At 29.9% G+C, this 18,907-nt stretch overlaps 1 protein-coding gene across 2 annotated transcripts in view; it reads right to left on the bottom strand.

Moving 5' to 3' along the window:
• LOC106692731 (calcyphosin-like protein) overlaps positions 1 to 18,907 on the bottom strand; it is a 28,224-nt gene that overhangs the window by 2,335 nt on the left and 6,982 nt on the right. Inside the window, exons 2-4 of one of the 2 annotated variants that reach the window (XM_067053037.1) lie at positions 11,492 to 11,643; positions 5,305 to 5,482; positions 764 to 980 (exon numbers count right to left, since the gene is read on the bottom strand). In XM_067053037.1, the coding sequence (XP_066909138.1) occupies positions 764 to 980; positions 5,305 to 5,482; positions 11,492 to 11,643 (547 nt within the window). The remainder of the gene's footprint in view (positions 1 to 763; positions 981 to 5,304; positions 5,483 to 11,491; positions 11,644 to 18,907) is intronic. The other variant, XM_014438849.3, reaches the window with a different exon arrangement.

Below are 18,907 nucleotides of genomic sequence, written 5' to 3'. Positions count from 1 at the left end.
AAGATTGTCCTTGAGTATGGCTGAAACGTCGGAATTATAAAGAAATAAAAATTGTTTCAAGACTCAAATTGGATAAAATTTATTTATTTAAACAAAATATTTAAGATTTGACCGCAACCTGTAGTTCTTTATTTACTAATTATTTTTGGTTTTTTATATACCACATATATTGTATATAGCTATTTACATCACTTAAAAAATTTATGTAGATAAAATAGAAATTTTTCTTATAATTGTTTCAGATTTAATGTGGGCACTTATGTACGCCTGTGAGGTTAACCTAGGACCTAACTTCTCAAAGTTTCTCCCTTATTTTATTATAATTTTTACTACTTTTTGAATTCTAAAAATAAATTGGATCAGGAGAATCGAAAGCCCCTAGGACTTCTGGGCCCGGGCAAGCTGCCAACTTTGCTCCCCCCTTATTACAGCCCTGAACTTACCTATGTTTAGTTAACAGATGTCTATTCGCTTGTTTACTCATTCCATAACATAAAATTAACCAAAATTTAAATTCAAAACGTGTTCTCCATTAGATAATATAAAATCACTGTTTACCAAAAAAAATTAAATTTCACCCTAATTTTTTATGACTTAAATGGAAACTACATAAGGAGTCAAAATTGATGACTGACAATCAAAGACAAAAAGTAGCGGCTGTTCCAAGACTTACAAATTTTTGTGAAATTGTCTTCTATTTGGTGAAACTATCAATTTCAAGCCAAATATTTAAAGGTATATGTAAGCAGTTTACAAAACATACAAGTATATACCGTTCCATCGACGCATCCCTGCTCAAAGTTTGCCATAAACTTCTGCAAGATCTGATCTTCTGACATTTCGCCACTCCTGTACTTGGGGTGAGCTCTTACACTATATACTCCCTTCAAGTCTTCTAAAGTGATAACTCCATCTTTAGTCTTATCCAGTTTATCAAAGGCCTCGTTCACAGATTTCTTTCTTGCCTCGGACATACCAGGCTGTAATGACATTTATTTACTGATATAAAAAAAAAATTAAGCATTTTAGGAATTATTAATTTATTTTTTAATAAATTAGAAACATCAAGTTTCTGATGTTTCAAATTTATATTGGAAAAAATAATCAAGACTGTGTCATTTTATTTTGTTGTTCAATCACCATCACCTAAATTATAAACAATAATAAAATAATAAACTGTTACTAAAGAAATATTGAAAAAATGTAAACCAATTAAAAGCATCTATTTCCATGATAGAACAAAGCTAACAATAAATGAAATCATCTTTATGTATAAATTTGTAATAGAAAATAAATGAAAATTGTCCTCAATTTATAATAATGATATATTAAAACAAATAGAATTGATTAATTGTGTATAGTACTTAATCTAATTAAAACTAATATAATAACTAAGTCGGGAATTAGACTGCTGGTCAAATTATATAACCCCGGTTTTTGATTACTTGAGAGAAAACTATATAGTTACTAGTAAAAATTGTTGGTTCTGCCAACCATAGTTCAGGAACTATTCGATGTAAAGATGCCTATTAGCACTAAAATAAAAGCTAATTGAATATATTATAATGACGATTATAATTAATTATTGTAATCCAACGATGACAAACGTTATCAATTACTATAACGTTTGTCATCGTTGGATACACGAGTTGATATTCGCAAAAATAATGTTACACAATATTGATTTTTAGTTATTTAGAAAACAATTTCTTTTTAAAAAAACTGTGTCTCGAGATTTAAAAAATTAAATTTAAATAATTAGGCTATTGGTTTCTTTTTTTTTTTTTTAGTATTTTTGGTGAATGAAAAATGAAAAAAAAAATTGAAAAAGCTTTCCTTAAATAAAATAAACTTCATATTGGGTGTGTACCTGAAATACTTCAATATTTACTTTTTAAAGATATTTTACACCATTTTTTGAAAAAAAATTTTTTTTTTTACTTAAAAGAAGTCAAAAATAAATTTTTTTGACTTGTGGAACAGCTTCTATTTTCTGTACCCGCTAACCATGGTTGGCAGAGTTATAAATTTTGACTCTTAAGTGTGCATAGTTTTTATTAAAGTGATAAAACATTTGGAGTAAAATAAATTCTTTTTCCCTTGAACTCATGAATTAATAGGCCGACTAGGCTCCAGCGCCTACTAAAGGATTTATTTCTAGTTTTAATAACTTTTTATTTACAGACAAATGGTTGACATGATTTCCCATATGAAATCAAGAGGTTTTTATAGTGCATGAATATGGGACAGTGGTCCCGAAACGTTGTACAATATCAGGAATAAATAATAAATAATTCATTCAAAAATGGAAGTGATCAACCTCAAAACATTTTAAAAGAATTGACTCACCAGACTTCCTAGAGAAATAATCCAGATAACTTTTTACTTACACATAATAAGTTTTTATAATTAATAAATTATTTTAAACTTATTTACCATAATTATATACGGTATTCGTTACCTTATAATAATGGGATGTAAAAAAAAAAAAAATGACCGCTGTATCAAATTCAAAATTTCAAAGGTCTGTGAATATTTTAATCCTATTTGATACTTACCAATAGTTAATAATCCCTTTAGAGCATTCTCTAAGCTTGTTTAATCCTATTCAACTTCTTCAAAAAAGCCTCAGTTTAGTTATTTGTTTCAAAGAAGAGACATTACAGTCTTCTACGAAATTCTATTAATTTTAAGGCATTACTGGAAAAAAAATTTCACAGCCGCTGAAACAACTCGTGAAGATATTAAATATGAAGGAAAGGTGTCCTTGACCTGCGTACTGCGCGGCGTTGGTTTGAAAAATTTAGCAGTGAAGATACGACGTTGGAAAGGAAGAAGGTCTCCGGGCGACCATTAATGGATATTGATGAGATTCTGCAGGAAGCTGTTGAGTCAAATCGCCAAGTACAAGTACAAGTACTCGCGAATTTGCTAGGGATTGTGGTGTGTCGAAAGATACTGTTATTCACCATCTCCTCTCTAGGGGGAAGGTAATAAAGAACAGTAGACTGGTCCCTCACGAACTTACTCCTCAGCAATAAGCAAAGAGGTTAGAAATTTGTGAAAATTTATTGAAAAACCCTTCTGCCGATTTTACCGGGAGATTGTCACTTGTGATGAAAAGTTGGTTTACTGGCGAAATCTGAATACCCATGAGCAATGTCTAGATCGCGGTCAAACTGCTTTTTCGGTTGCAGCAAGGGGGCAATTTGGTCAAAATCCATGCTTTGCGTTTTTTGGAATTTTGAAGGTGTTCTTCATCACGAATTTGTTCCTGGCAGATGAATTCTGAACTCTACTGCGAACAACTGAAAAAATTGCACGCGAAGTTGCCAGAGCGTTATCCTGCTTTGATCAACCGAAAAGGAGTTTTATTCCAATAATACTCACACTTCCCGTCGAAGCAAATAAAAGTTTAAAGAACTTCCTGGGTTCGAACTCCTGCCTCATCCACCATATAGTCCAGATCTTGCTCCATCGGATTACAACTTGTTTCGATCCATGGCCCATTTCCTTCAAGGGTAAAAAATTGATAATTTTGCGGAAGTTGAAATTCCGGTCCAAGAGTTCTTTGACAACCATCTAAAAGAATGGTATCAACGTGGGAGCCATTTGGCTAGCAGATGGCTAATGATGGTATATATCAGTGGACAATAATTAATTAATTATATTTTATATCAAAGAAATAATAATACAAATATTTAGCTGAAAAACGGTCATTTCATATACATCCCACTATTATACACAAGTTATGAACATATTTTTAATTAATAGATAAATATTTTCATTATCAGCACAATTCTAGTTGTAGAAACCCTTTAGCAAATTAATTGTTTGAACAAAACATTCGTCATATCAATGAGTAAAAATAGAGTAAATTTTTAATTAGGAAGCTAATTAGAACTTGGATTTTTTCGTCCATTTAACTGATACAATATAGAAAAATATTTACATTTTTATGTCTGGGTATGTATTTATCTATTAGTAATAGGAATAATTAATTTAAATCTATTTATATGTTGATAGCTATCGAGGTGATTAAACTTATTTCCAATACCTTCTTTGACTAATTAATTTACTCAATACAAATATTATTTTAATAAGTGATGTTTTTATGCGATTAGATTTTAATGATGATTACATATGAAATTTCTTGTCTAATCCATCTGATGGTATATGGAGGTAATTCAAAAGCCCAAAAGGAGAAAAGTCACTTATTTCACCCTAATTTTGTATTACTTTATTGAAAACTATATATAATATAATGCGCCTGCTAAGTATAGTTAGTGGAAATAAAAAATGGTGACTGTTTCAAAACGTTAAAAAAAAATTTCATTCGGAGCTCCATATCGTTAAAACTACCTACAACACTATAAAATATAAAAATATTATTTAAAATAGAGTAAATTTACTAAAATGTGAGCCCTGATAGAGCTTCAATAGTTCTCAAGATACAGATTTTTAAAAAAAGTAACATTTTAACCCAAAAATGAAAAATATATATTTTGTGAATTTATTTTAGTAAATATCTCGGAAACTACTACTACGAACGAAAAAAAAAAACTATTTGGAACTAATTGACGTATAGATGCCTATTAGCACCCAAATTAAGGCTAATTAACTGAGTTTTAAGTTTTTCAATAGATTTTTGAATTTAAATTTAAAATCATTAATATTTAATTTTCCTATATAAGATTATCAACAATTAATACACTACCATATAACAAACAATCATGGTTTGTTATATGGTAGTGTATTAATTGTTGATAATCTTATATAGGAAAATTAAATATTAATGATTTTAAATTTTAAAACATAGGTTTTTAACTTATAATGTGAGGAAGAAATTATATTGAAGATGTCCTTGAGTATGGCTAGAATGGCCGAAACGTTGGACGGTGAAAAATAAAGTGTTGAGACAAAAATGGATACGAATTTTTGATTTATTTAATAAATAATTACCTTGTCTCAAGAATTTGAAATAATATAATTATATTATTTAATTTTAATAATAAAATTATGAAAGTAATAATGATAAAAATTAACAAAAACGATCTTAGAAGAAGACGCATTGAGTGCTAACAACCAACGTTCGTAGTTGTCTCATGATAAGCGATATGATTGGGTTGCAATGACAGCTCATAAAATAAAATGACTTAAGTCCTTATTATTTTATCCACAAAAAAATCTTTATACTAAGTAATAAGAAATAATCTTTCGAAATATATCATAAAGTAGAAGCAGGAATAACTCCAATATTAATATCTGTTGTTTAACTTATTGAATATTATAGCTGATACTCACTCTTATAGCAACGATGAATTCATCTATACTGATTGTACCAGAACCGTCAGTATCGAAGGCCTGGAACAATTTCTCCAGTTGATCTTTGGTCAAGTTAAGACCTGTGTCCGTAATACCTTCTGTAAATTCCTCTAAATTTAAAGAACGGCTACCATCGTCGTCCATTCTCCTGAATACTCTGTAATGAATTTTAATCATTCATTTAACAATTAAACTGTTGAATTTCATGCACAAGCTTCTGAAACAATTAATTACGTTTAAAATTAAATTAAATTGTGAGGAATGACGGGATATAATAGGTCGAGTCATAAGTAACTTCGGTTTTTTTTATTAGACATTTATTATGCTCTCATTAAATAACAAAATTTTAATAATTTATAATGTATTCACCATTATTATCTATATAACCTTCTCCCATATTCCTGGAAGTTTATCAATTCCTTCTTAGTAAAATGTGGTTGGTTTGGACTGGAGTTTTCGACAGCCTGCTTGATAGTACAAGAGCCAGGAAGAAATAAAAGCAGTTATCTCACCCCAATTTTTGATTACTTTATTTAAATTAAACTATGTATAATTACTAGTCAAAATTGATGAGTCTGCCAAGTATAGGTTGGGGGAATAAAAAATGGAAATAAAAAATGGCGGCTGTTTCAAAGCAATAAAAAAACTAATTTTTCATTCGGAGCTCTATATCTTAAAAAGTAGGAACAACACAAGAAATCCTAAGAGAACGTCATTTAAAGAAGAGTAAATTTTCTAAAATATGAGCCCTAATAGAGTTGTTTAAGTTAAATAGTTTTCGAAATATAGCCTTTTAAAAGGCAACATTTCATCAAAATGTTGTATGGGACGTACTTAAAATTGTATTAGTCGGAATCGACGAGCAGTTTCCTGTCTTTTCAGTCTTGTATGAGGATTCCATGTCAGTCGTTTGTCCAGATGTAGTCCTAAGTAACGGATCTGTTCAACAGGAATAAGTGGGGTATTATTAAAAGATACTGTAGGGCAAGACGAAGGTTTACGACGAAGGGTAAATGTGATTTGGTGGGATTTATTGAAATTTATTTTAATCCTCCAGTTTTGGCACCATTCTTCGAGGGTGGTGATTTGGGATTGGAGGGATTCAGTTAATTTTAGATATAAAAATCACCTTAGATTTTGATCTCAGACTGCGGCGATTGAACATAAATGATTATTAATTCTCCTCCTTGAATATAAATATTTGTATATGAAATAGATTTGTTATACTGGCTAATTCTATTTGTATGAAAGCCGTTCATAAAGTAAATAAATATATAATTATTATTATTACTACAATAAAATAGTTGATATTTTAATCCTTAATTAATGGGATGCTGTGAAGGCTGTAATATTTTATGAAATATTTACTCATTAAAACGTATAGTCTAAACTCAATAAAATATTAAGAAATAATTAATAGAGCTGATAACGACTATCTGTTACAAGAGTGTACTTAATTAATTAGACGAAAGCAATTAGAATTTAAATATTACAATGTATAATTAATGTGCTGCAAACAAAGATAAATGTTTATAAAAATTAAAATAATTGCCTGCATTTAATTAATCAGTGAATATAAATATGTTTATTCGTATATTTCAATTAGCAGCCACATCTCCCATCATCCCAGGGCAGACCTCTAATTTTTAAATCTCAAAACAGTTTTAGAAAAATGGGTTTGACTTATGGAATTTTCATATTTCGACTTAATAATGGAACTTCAAACCCATGGAAACAAATACAAAAATGTTATTAGTTCTTTTAAAAAATATTGATAAAAGGAGATGGAACAAGAAATAATCGTTAAATCTACTCTGTGTTTGGAGTTATTTAAAAAATAAATATATTCATTTCTGTGCTTGGACAGCAAAATGTTTTAACACTTTTTCCTTGAAAATAAAAATAAGGTGTAGATAGTTGACCGTAGATTAATGCTTGAAGAAGTTTGTCGGGGGGTGCGGTCAGCAAAGAACAACATAAATAAACAAAACCATATTTATTTATTTTATGCCGACGTTTCCATTCGTTACCAATCTTCCCTCTACGCCACAACCCCTGATGAAGACCTGAAACTCAGGTCGAAACGTCGGCATAAAATAAATAAATATGGTTTTGTTTATTTATGTTGTTCTTTGCTGACCGCACCCCCCGACAAACTTCTTCAAGAAAATAAAAATGGATTTTCACGTCTCATGCTCTACATTGTTGATGTTGGAAACATTTTTAAGCCCTTTTCTTTGAGTTTACAAGAAAACAGGAATGGCAAAAGTAGTAATTACATTGTAAAAGTTTAGTTCAATCGACAGAATTTTTAGCTGGTAAAAGTTTTTTTTTTTTACTTTACATTCTTGAAGAAAAATGAAAGTTACTTTTTATAGATAAAAATTTCCAAACCGTTTGTGTATTCAGTTTTCTGTAAGGTCCCATCATAATATGAATAACATTGGGCGGCTGAGAATGTTTGAGTATCCTTGAGTATTGTCACGATGTAAGGGTAATTCTCATTTATTATCAAGAATTCTTACTCAAAATTGAATTCTCAAACGATTTTGTCCTTGAAGTTTGTTGTAAAGAAATTAGAGATCGGCAGAGTGTAAAGCATAGTTTTGAAAACAAGAAAAGAAAAAGTAACTATAAAACAACATTAATGTTAATAGTACAAGACCCTCCTCCCAAAAAGAGAAAAAAGTCAGATATTTCACCCCAAAATTTGATTTCTTTAATGAAAACTATGTATAATTACTAGTCAAAACTGATAAGTCTGCCAAGTATACGTAGGGAGAGTAAAAAATGGCGGCTTATTGAAAACGTTAAAAATAATCAATTTTTCATCCGGAGCTCTATATCTTTAAAACTACCAACAACAATAGAAAATCTAAGAGAACATCATTTAAAGTAGAGTAAATTTGATAAACTGTAAGCCATAATAGAGCTATATAAGTTCAATAGTTCTCGATATATAGCTTTTTAAAAAGCAATATTTCATAAAAATGTTGTACAGAATGATCAGTAGTTAGTGAATTTATTTTGAAAAATCGATATCTCAAAAACCATTTGACGTACAGATGTCTATTAGCACTCAAATTAAAGCTAGTTTAATCAGCTATGAAGTGGTTTATGACGTTTATTGTCGTTGGAGAAGTAGTTTTCATGATATTTGCTAAAATAAATTGATTTATAGTTGTTCAGGCAAATTTATATTCATCTGCGAATATCATAGAAACTGCTACCCATACGAAGATAAGTGTCATAAACTACTTTATAGTAAGTTAAATTTCCTTTATTTTGGGTGCTGGCAGACATATTGCGTCTTATGGATCTAGAGATAAATTTTTTCCAAAAATCCAACATTTTATAGGAGCAACTAGAAATTAACATTTTGTGAGTTTATTTTGTCAAATATCATAAAAACTACTACTTCCAAAAAGATAAACATAATTAGCTATTTTGTATTAAATTTAACTAGCTTTAATTTGAGCGCTGGCAGACATCTGTACGTCTTATGGATCTAGAGATATATTTTTTTCAAAAAGCAAAAATTTTTATGAACACTTAGAAATTAACAGTTTGTGTATTTATTTTGTCAAATATCATAAAAACTACTACTCCTACAAAGATAAACGTCATATATTATTTTATAGTAAATTAAGCTAGCTTTAATTTGAGTGCTGACGTAAGTCCTATGGTTTCCGAAATAAAATTTTTCAAAACTCAAACTTATTGTGTGAAAACTATAAATTGATTTATTTTAGGAAATGTAATGAAAAATACTATTCCTACAAAGGTAAAAGTCATAGTACGGTAAACTAGCTTTAATTTGAGTGCTAATAGACATCTATACATCGCATAGTTCCTGAGATATAGATTTCTCAAAATAAATCCCCTAACTACTAATCTATGAGTACATTTTTACGAAATGTTGCTTTTTAAAAAGCTATATCTCGAGAACTATTGGACGTAAATAGCTCTATTAGGGCTAATATTTTAGAAGATTTACTCTTCTTTAAATAATGTTCTATTAGATTTTCTAGTGTTGTTGGTGGTTTTTACAATATAGAGCTCCGAATGAGAAATTAATATTTTGAAGCAGCCGTATTTTTTTATTCCCCTTACCAATACTTGGCAGACTCATTCTTTTGACTAGGCATAAGCTTAGGCAAGCTTATTAATAATTAATTTGATTTTCTATTAATTAAATTTTTAATAGGGTGTGTGTTATTGTTAATAGAGTGTTTTGACTTGTATTTGATGACCTGGGCAAACTAGCCAGTAAAACATTTGTTTTTTATATTTGTTATATATATATATTTTTTAAATTGTTATCTAATATTTGTTATATAGGGAAATTTGTTGATAAAATGAAATAAGGGTTGTAAAATTGAAGGGAAAGAAAAAAATGAGTAAATTGAAAAGCTTGTATTTAGTTTGTTGAATGGTATTAATTGTAAATGAATACTGTGGAAAAAAAAATGTGTTATCTTTCTATTATATTATATCATATAAAAATATGTAATTTATATATGTCCGATCACGGATTGATTAGTATGCTGTGTAATGTAGCAACCCGATGTATTTGGGCAGCATGAATGAATAAATTTCTTTCTCTTCTCTCTGATGTGAGTTGTTATAATACTTGTTTATAATAAGGTATGGTATATTATTAATAATAATGTTGTTTTTAAAATTGTTTTTAAATTAATACATAATAAGCTGTTAAATGTTTAGATTGTCCTTGATGATGGCCGAATTGGCCGAAACGTTGATATAATAAAGAATGTTGAGACTTAATAAGGATACCATTTGATTTATTTAATCTATATATTAGTTAGTTTTTTTTTTAAAACTTATTTATTTATTTGTTTTTCTGTAAACTGATCAACTGCTGTGACTATTATGTCTTTGGTTTGATTTTACATTGCTGTCTAATGATGAATTCGTTTGATTTGTTAAACGGATCGAAAGTGGGTAGCGGATCACTGGAGACGGTTTGAGATAGTAAATTAGGGAGAATGAATTTGTCAATTAAATAAAATAAATAAATATTTGTATTTAGTGTGTAGACGAGTATAGATTGTAAACGGAAAGGTAGGAAAAAAATTGTTATATCATGTATATAAATATGCATTGTATATATGTCAGATCATGAATTGATTGGTATGCTGTGTATTGTAGCAACCCAATGTATTTGGGCAGAATGGCTGAATAAAGCATTTCTCTCTACAATGATCTAAAAAGTTATTTTTTTTTTATAATTTATTTATTGTTATTTACAACTGTATACATATATACACATCAAATAAATTTGCTGTAAGTGATATTATGACATGATACAAACATGTGGAGAATCTACCCATTGATAGAACTCCAAAAACACTTCTAAAGGAGAAGATCTCGAGGCCATCTTCTTTTCAGACGCCTAGGAGGATTATTAGGTAGTGAAGGAGAAGCTAGTTTAGAAACGAGTTGGTTTGGGTGGTTGGGAAATTTATTATGGAAGGATTGGTATCTGGTTCTGGCCAAATCGGCAACATAGGGGACGTTGAGGTCCTGATGGGTGATTTGATTTGTGACAAAGTAAGGAGCATTAAGGATTGGATTCGAGAGGAATTAGATGGTTTAGTGAAGCCCCATAGCTCAATTCCGTATGTCCAGACAGGCCTTATAATAGTCATGTAGATCAGTCCTTTGTAATGGATTGGAAGTTTGGACCGTTTGTCTAGTAAATGTTGTAATATTCGGAATCGACGAGCAGTTTCCTGTCTTTTAGTCTTGTATGAGGATTCCATGTCAGTCGTTTGTCCAGATTTAGTCCTAAGTAACGGATCTGCTCAACAGATTAAAAGATACTGTGGGGCAAGACGAAGGTTTACGAGTAAATGTGATTTGGTGGGATTTATTGGAATTTATTTTAATCCTCCACTTTTGGCACCATTCTTCAAGGGTGGAAAGATCATTTCTAAAAAGTTACGCTAACATAACTTCTATATTTTTGTTCATGTAATTATTTATTCCGTTTTGAATATCATTACTTTCAAAACCATTCCGAGATCATGAGCTGCCTAAATTTCTCATATATCTCTTGAATATTCTATACCAATCAGTTTGGGACTATATAAATTAATGCATTTAAAAATTTACATAACATGAGGGTTTAACTGTAAAAGACCTGCCAATTTCCAGAATGCCTCCTGATCCTCTTGCAAGGCAAAGCAGGCGGAGTTTCTCCAGTGGATCCGTTGTCACATCGGCCTTCCTCTTTGCCTGGTTCATCATCTCTTGGTTAGCACGGCTGCTTGGCGATTGTGGGTTCATCATCATCTGCAAAAAACATTCGCTTATCATCAATATTTTTTTCCTAAAAGATATGTTTTTCAGTCCCTTTTTAAAAACTAATTTGAATTGTATATTATTAAGGTCTAGGGAGGGACACACAAGATCATATTTTCATAATAAGAAGCGTCGCAGGGAAAAATTGGGACAGATACAAGAATATTTATATGGCATTTATGGGCATTAAAACAGCATTTGATTCTGTCCTTAAAAAAAGAACTATGGAATAGTTTGACGACAAAAATTGTTTCAGGCGATCTTATTATCGCTGTTATTATTTTAATATTTGTTATATAGGGGAATTTTTTGATCAAATGAAATAAGGGTTGTGAAATGGAAGGGAAAGGAAAAAAGGAATAAATTGAAATATTTATATTTAGTTTGTAGGCTGGTATTAATTGTAAAAGAAAACTGTAGCAAACAAATGTTATCTTTCTATTATATTATATCATCTAAAAATATGTAATTTATATATATCCGATCACGGATTGATCAGTATGCTGTGTAATGTGGCAACCTGATGTATTTGGGCAGCATGAATGAATAAAGCATTTCTTTCTCTTCTCTATCCCGGCGGCACACGCATATGCCTCTCAGATACTAATAATGCAAAATGTGGATTTATATCTATTTATCCTTGGCAATTGTAATAACAGAGTATTAAATTAAGTGTTTAAACAATTCCGGGTAAATAATTAATTAAAAAGTAGCTAAAACGTTTTATATTATTGTTATTGAAGATGATTATTATTATTATTATTATCAACACTTTTTGCATGAATATTGAGTAAGTCTTGTCCTTTTAGTACAAGAGCCTGGAAGAAAAAAAGGCAGTTATCTCACCCCAATTTTTGATTACTTTAATGAAAACTATGTATAATTACTAGCCAAAACTGATGAGTCAAGTATAGGTAGGGGGAATAAAAAATGGCGGCTGTTTCAAAACCTTAAAAAAACATTAATTTTTCATTCGGAGCTTTGTATCTTAAAAACTACCAACAATACTAGAAAATGTAAGAGAACATTATTTAAAGAAGAGTAAATTAGCTGAAATATTAACCCTAAAAGAGCTATTTACGTCCAATAGGTCTCGAGATATAGCTTTTTAAAAAGCAAAATTTCTTAAAAATCTTCTGAAAGATTAGTGCTTTTTAAAAAGCTATATCTCGAAAACTATTTAACGTAATTAACTCTATTAGGGCTCATATTTTAGAAAATTTGCTCTTCTTTAAATGACATTCTCTTAGGTTTTCTTGTGTTGTTCCTAGTTTTTGAGACATAGAGCTCCGAATAAAAAATTAGTTTTTTTTATCGCTTTGAAACAGCCGCCATTTTTTATCCCCCCTACCTATACTAGGCAGACTAATCAATTTTTACTAATAATTATACATAGTTTTCATTAAAGTAATCAAAAATTGGAGTGAGATAACTGCCTTTTTTCTCCTCTTGGGCTCTTGTACTATTTCTGAAAGGCATCGAGAACAACGTTTCCTTTTTTTGTCGGCAACAGGTTCTGAGAAGATGTTGGTAGAGGTGCAAATTTTTTCAATTGTGTCTAAAACTGTTTTGCCTCCGACTTATATAAAGGCCAGCAAAATATAATAATCCCATAAATGCTTTGATTCCAATACAATAGTTTTCCCTCTAACGGCTGAATTTTTCATTTATTGTGTCAATATATTCATTTGTATTTTTTACTATTTTTTTTTTTTTTTGAATTGATAGATTTATTTATTGATAGATATTACAATCTGCCACACAGTTGTGGGCAATAGGTAATAGTGATGAATGATCTCATACATACTAAAATAAAAAAAAATATAAATAAATAAAATAAAATAAAAAAGAATATAAGGCAGAAAAAAAATTAATAAATAAAAGAAAAAAAAACTAATAAAAAAAAACTCTCTTAAAATATATACAAACAAAAAAAATAGACAAGATGAACATAATCAAACTATCTGTATGAAAAATAAATAAATAAAATAACATAATGATAAAATAATATATACAATAGTTACACAATCGACCTGAGGATCCCTGAGCCCACTCTATCCTCCACGTGTGAGGGGTAGAGCAGAGCTCAAGAGATCCCAGCGTATCCCTCTCGCCGCATCACTGGTAATGAGCCAGTGGAGGCTGAGCAAGTGCGCTAAAGTTTTTTTTACAATTAAATTTAAAATTTGTTTATTGAAAAAATATTCCCAACATTCTATTGGCGTTTGCGATTTTTCACTAAACCTATAACACCGGGTAAATGCATAAGTAAATTATGAGACCTAGTTCGGGAATTTTAGGGAGGTGGTTTTCTGTTCCAAAGTGTTCCGTCTTTTCCTAAAAAAAATATTTGTTATCAGATTTCAATGTAAAGTTAATTTGTGCCATACTATGTCATTTATTAGTCTACTTACGAATAAAAAAGGCGTCATCAGAACCATTTTCACTAAAAGAAAGTTGAATATCCTCACTCATCAGACTCATCATTGACGTTTATTTCAATATTATCAACGCTTGCTGTGTCAGAATCATCCGTAAATTCAATAGCATGAGTAATATCATAGTTACTACAGACAATATTACAGTCACCAAATCTTCTGGATTATTTAAATTGAAAACAGATATCTTTGCCATTTTGGGTTTCAAAATCATTAACGGTACTATATATGTGAGATACAATCCTGTTGATTGCATGTCCAACTGCTCTAGGAGAGGATCTGGGGGAAAGGATATGTGGTGCAAGTTGGTGGATAGGTACACAAGATCTTATTGAAAGGTTCCGAGAAGGAGAAGCTATAGGATTAGTCCGCGTTACTGGTTACGAGAAAGTGCAATATGCCTGAGAGATATAGTGCGTGGGCCGCCGTGTTATTAAATCACCAAAAGCAAAAAGGCGTCTTGAAGATCAATGGATATCCCAAGTCTTTTAACATAAAAATAGGCGTAAAAGCAGGTATACAGCATAATCTCCCTCTTATTAATAGATTATGATATAGTCTCATAAAATAATAATAAAAATACACCCTTAACTATATACAATGTTATAAATAAAACAAAAAACTAAGATAAAATAATAATTCTTAATAAAAGATAAAAGAAATGTTAATAACAAAAACAATGACATTTATGGATTTAACAAAATAAATAATAGACATCTAATGGAAAAATGTAAGAAAAAGATGAAGAGAAAAAAAAAGATTTAAGATAAAATGAAATTTTAGAGTGACAATAACAGAACTGATAAATATAGAATTTATAACATGATGTCCTGCAGCAGCCTGGGCTTCAGTCTTCGGGTTGTGGTTGGGTTTCCCAAGTTGAAGGTAACTGATCCTTTAACTGTAGGTAACTGGGAGTGGAACTTCATGAAACTTTTTTTGACGTAATTAATTCTCTATTGTATCTATTTGTAATTCCCGATGCAATTGGCTCTTTCTTACTAAAGAAGGAGCATCCAAGATAAATTCTTATGTTAAGCTAGTCTTAACACAGTATTGCCCAAAGAGTACTAAAATATACGTTAAACACTACTAGATTAATAAAAAGAGTAGGATATATCTCATATCCTTTGATATTTAGCTGTGTTTGAGAGTTAGACTCTGGAAAGAACGAAACAACTGTGATGAGTATCCCATGAGTACGGCCATGGTGGCTTTGTGATTAGGTTTAACCCGTGCCGAATTCATGTGCTACCATAAAAGTGGTTAATTTTTTAGCTTTAAAATACGAGGAACAACTGACGTTCGCGGGGACGTACTTGAATTTTGATGTTTGCACCAAAATCTTTATAACCAAATTTGAACCGTCTCGTTCCGCCGACACGCTACCGATCGAGTTTAGAAATCTTCTCGTGTTTAATTAATTTTATTGAAATTCCAGTGATGATTTAAGAATCGAAATTAAGATTTATCACTTTCCTATGAAATCCCCTTTCTTAAGATATTTAATTCGTCAAAATCAATTGCTTCTGAGAGCCAGAAAAGATTTCAATAGAACCACAATACCATAAACCTATAAAACAAAATCATTAATAAATGATTTTATATTATCTTACCATAAAAAAAAACTTATAAAACATAACCGATTGTACTATAATATCATACATACTTCTAACAACACTAAACAATTTTCACTCTTCACAATCAGTAACCTACGTGTAGCATCATGTTTCTCAACCAGAGTTGGCCAGTAACTAATTTTTTTTTTTTTTGTTTTGAATTAAAATTATCTGAGTACTGAGTACAAAGTGGAATCAAGTATACTCGTACTCAACTATTAAACTTTAGTAATCAATTACATAAAAAGTTAAAAAGACTTGTGAGTTCTTTTGTAATTGATTACATAAAATTGAAAAATTGTTAGTAAAGTTTTAATCAATTTCCTCTTGTATTAAAATATAATATAATTGAAAATTTTGAGTGATTTCGTGATCAATTCTAATCACATTCAAACAAAATTTAACTATTATTACTGTTAGATATGTGCATGGAAATTTTTCGAATTTAGGTTTTTTTATTTATTCTGTAAAATAAAAGAACTTCAAAAAGTAAAAGCTATTTTTTTTAAACAAATATCTTAATCGAAAAAAAATTTATTTACAATTAAAATGTATACAAAGTACTAAATGATGATTACGATTATTTTTTGAGTATTATTAAGAAATATTTTGTTAAACTGATTTGAGTTGACTTTCTTGAGTACTGATTACTTTACTTGTTTTCAGCTTGAGAACTAACTCGTTGAGTACTAGTAAAGTGTACCCTCAACATGCTTCTCCGTATACACTAATTTAAAAGGTCCTATCCACACCCCTCAAATCTTGTATACATAATCTGTTCTACTCCTTATTTTAATCTCTAAATAAATCGAAATAAAAAAAAATCTTAAAAACCCCATATTTCTGAGTACGAATTTCGATCCCTTATACTAACCTTAAATACTTTTGCCAACTTGAATTATCTCTAGATCAGTCCTTAAAACTGAAATGAAGGGTTCTACAGGGTGTGAAGTTAGTTTGTTCATTTATGAACTGACTATTAAATTATGAAATTATTTAAACCCTATAGAAATGATCGACTATTTTGTAAAAAATATACATATAGGGGAAACAAAAGTATTCTTCACTGTTTCCTTGAAATTTTCTCTCTGTAAAGCTATTAATATTAATAGCTTTTATTATTTTTTTTTTTGTAACGATGCCTTAATAAAAAAAAAAATGATCTTATTCCACTTAAATTTACTCTGCAAATTAAACTAACTTTAGAGTTCATTTTCATCATGATGGATTTTTAAATTAGAGTAATCATTATTAACACACATAATTTTGATCCAATAATCTCTCAACTTTCATTTTTAGAAAACTCTCCAACGTTTCGGCACTCAGGCCATTTTCAAGGAGACAACCCATAAAAATTTTTGTTTTTATATTAATTACATTGTTTCCTTAACAACATACTGATATTTTTGGCTATACCTTAAATATTGGTGTCATGTCCTTTAAAATCTTTTCTGGAGGCTAATTGTCCATGTCATATTTTTAAAATAAATTAAATATTAAAATATTTATACATCATAACAGTTTCAAATAATGTTTTTAAATTGATTATTTACTTATATAACTTTTTATATCTTAAATTTAAAACTTTTTCACAAAAATAATTTTCTCTTATTGCACTAACGAACTTCATTTATAACAGAACCTACCTTCAACAGGTTAGGACTCTGGTATCACCTTATCATTAAAATAACTTTTTTTACATTTAATACAATGTATTAATTAACATTCAATTTTAATTTATTTGATTATAACCTATCATTTCTTAAATCCATAATTACTATATTTTAAATATATTTGTATTTTTTTATATCATTATATTGTTAAGGAAACAATGTAATTGATATAAAAACAAAAATTTGTATAGGTTGTCTCCTTGAAAATGGCCTGAGGGCCGAAACGTAGAGTTTTCTGAAAATGAAAGTTGAGAGATTATTGGATCAAAATTAAATCAAAAACACTCTCAAACAATCATTAATAAAATAATTATTTATTTTACATTTCTAACCTTGTTTCCCCTGTCATTCCTGACAACAATTCGAGGCGCCTGGAAAGAAGGACTCCAGGCCTTCTAATAGGGGTATTCATGATCTTTGGTTTAACATGTTAAAGCGTGTTAAATGGAAAAACTCATGTTAAATCGAAAAAAATTGCCTTCTTTTACCGTGGTAAAACGAAATAACATTTAACATGGCTGAGAGTCTGTTACTTGGTCTGTTAAATGGAGAATGACGTCACACTGTAGAAATGTTATTAGAGGCTACAACTAATGGGTAGTTTCTCTACATGTCTGTATCACTCCATTGTAAAATTACTTCAAATTTACTAGATGCATTTTTAAGTAAATACAGTTGTAAATGTCAATAAATAAATTTTAAAACAAAATTTACTATCGAAGTCATCGACGATTTTTTTGTGAAAAAAAAAAATTCGTTCCTATTTTCGTATCCTATCTAAACTGTTTAAAGCTGTGAATGAATTCTTAAATTCCTTGCTTTCTTATTTTTACTTATCTATATTTAGAATATATAATAAAGGGAAGTAATGCGATTGTGAAAAATTTCAAATTCGAGTTTTCGACGAAACTGGAGGATTAAAATAAATTACAATAAATCCCACCAAATCACATTTACCCTTCGTCGTAAACCTTCGTCTTGCCCCACAGTATCTTTTAATAATACCCCACTTATTCCTGTTGAACAAATCCGTTACTTAGGACTAAATCTGAACAAACGACTGATATGGAATCCTCATACAAGACTGAAAAGACAAGAAACTGCTCGTCGATTCCGACTATTACAACATTTACTAGACAAACGGTCCAAACTTCCAATCCATTACAAAAGACTGATCTACATGACTATTATAAGGCCTATCTGGACATACGGAATTGAGCTATGGGGCTCCACCGAACCATCAAATTCCTCCTGAATCCAATCCTTACAGTCCAAAATCCTTAATGCTCCTTACTTTGTCACAAATCAAATCGTCCATCAGGACCTCAATGTCCCATATGTTGCCGATTTGGCCATAACCGGATACCATTCCTTCCATGGAAAACTTCTCAATCACCCAAACCAACTCGTTTCTAGCCTGGCTTCTCCTTCACTACCTAATAATCCTCCTAGGCGTCTGAAAAGAAGATGGCCTCGAGATCTTCTCCTTTAGAAATGTTTTTGGAGTTCTATCAATGGCTAGATT

The sequence above is a fragment of the Halyomorpha halys genome, unplaced genomic scaffold (assembly GCF_000696795.3).
Source record: "Halyomorpha halys isolate HHAL.00 unplaced genomic scaffold, Hhal_1.1 Scaffold68.1, whole genome shotgun sequence".
In the NCBI taxonomy this organism is placed as follows: Eukaryota; Metazoa; Arthropoda; class Insecta; order Hemiptera; family Pentatomidae; genus Halyomorpha; species Halyomorpha halys.
This window is presented reverse-complemented; position numbering and strand designations above follow the sequence as displayed.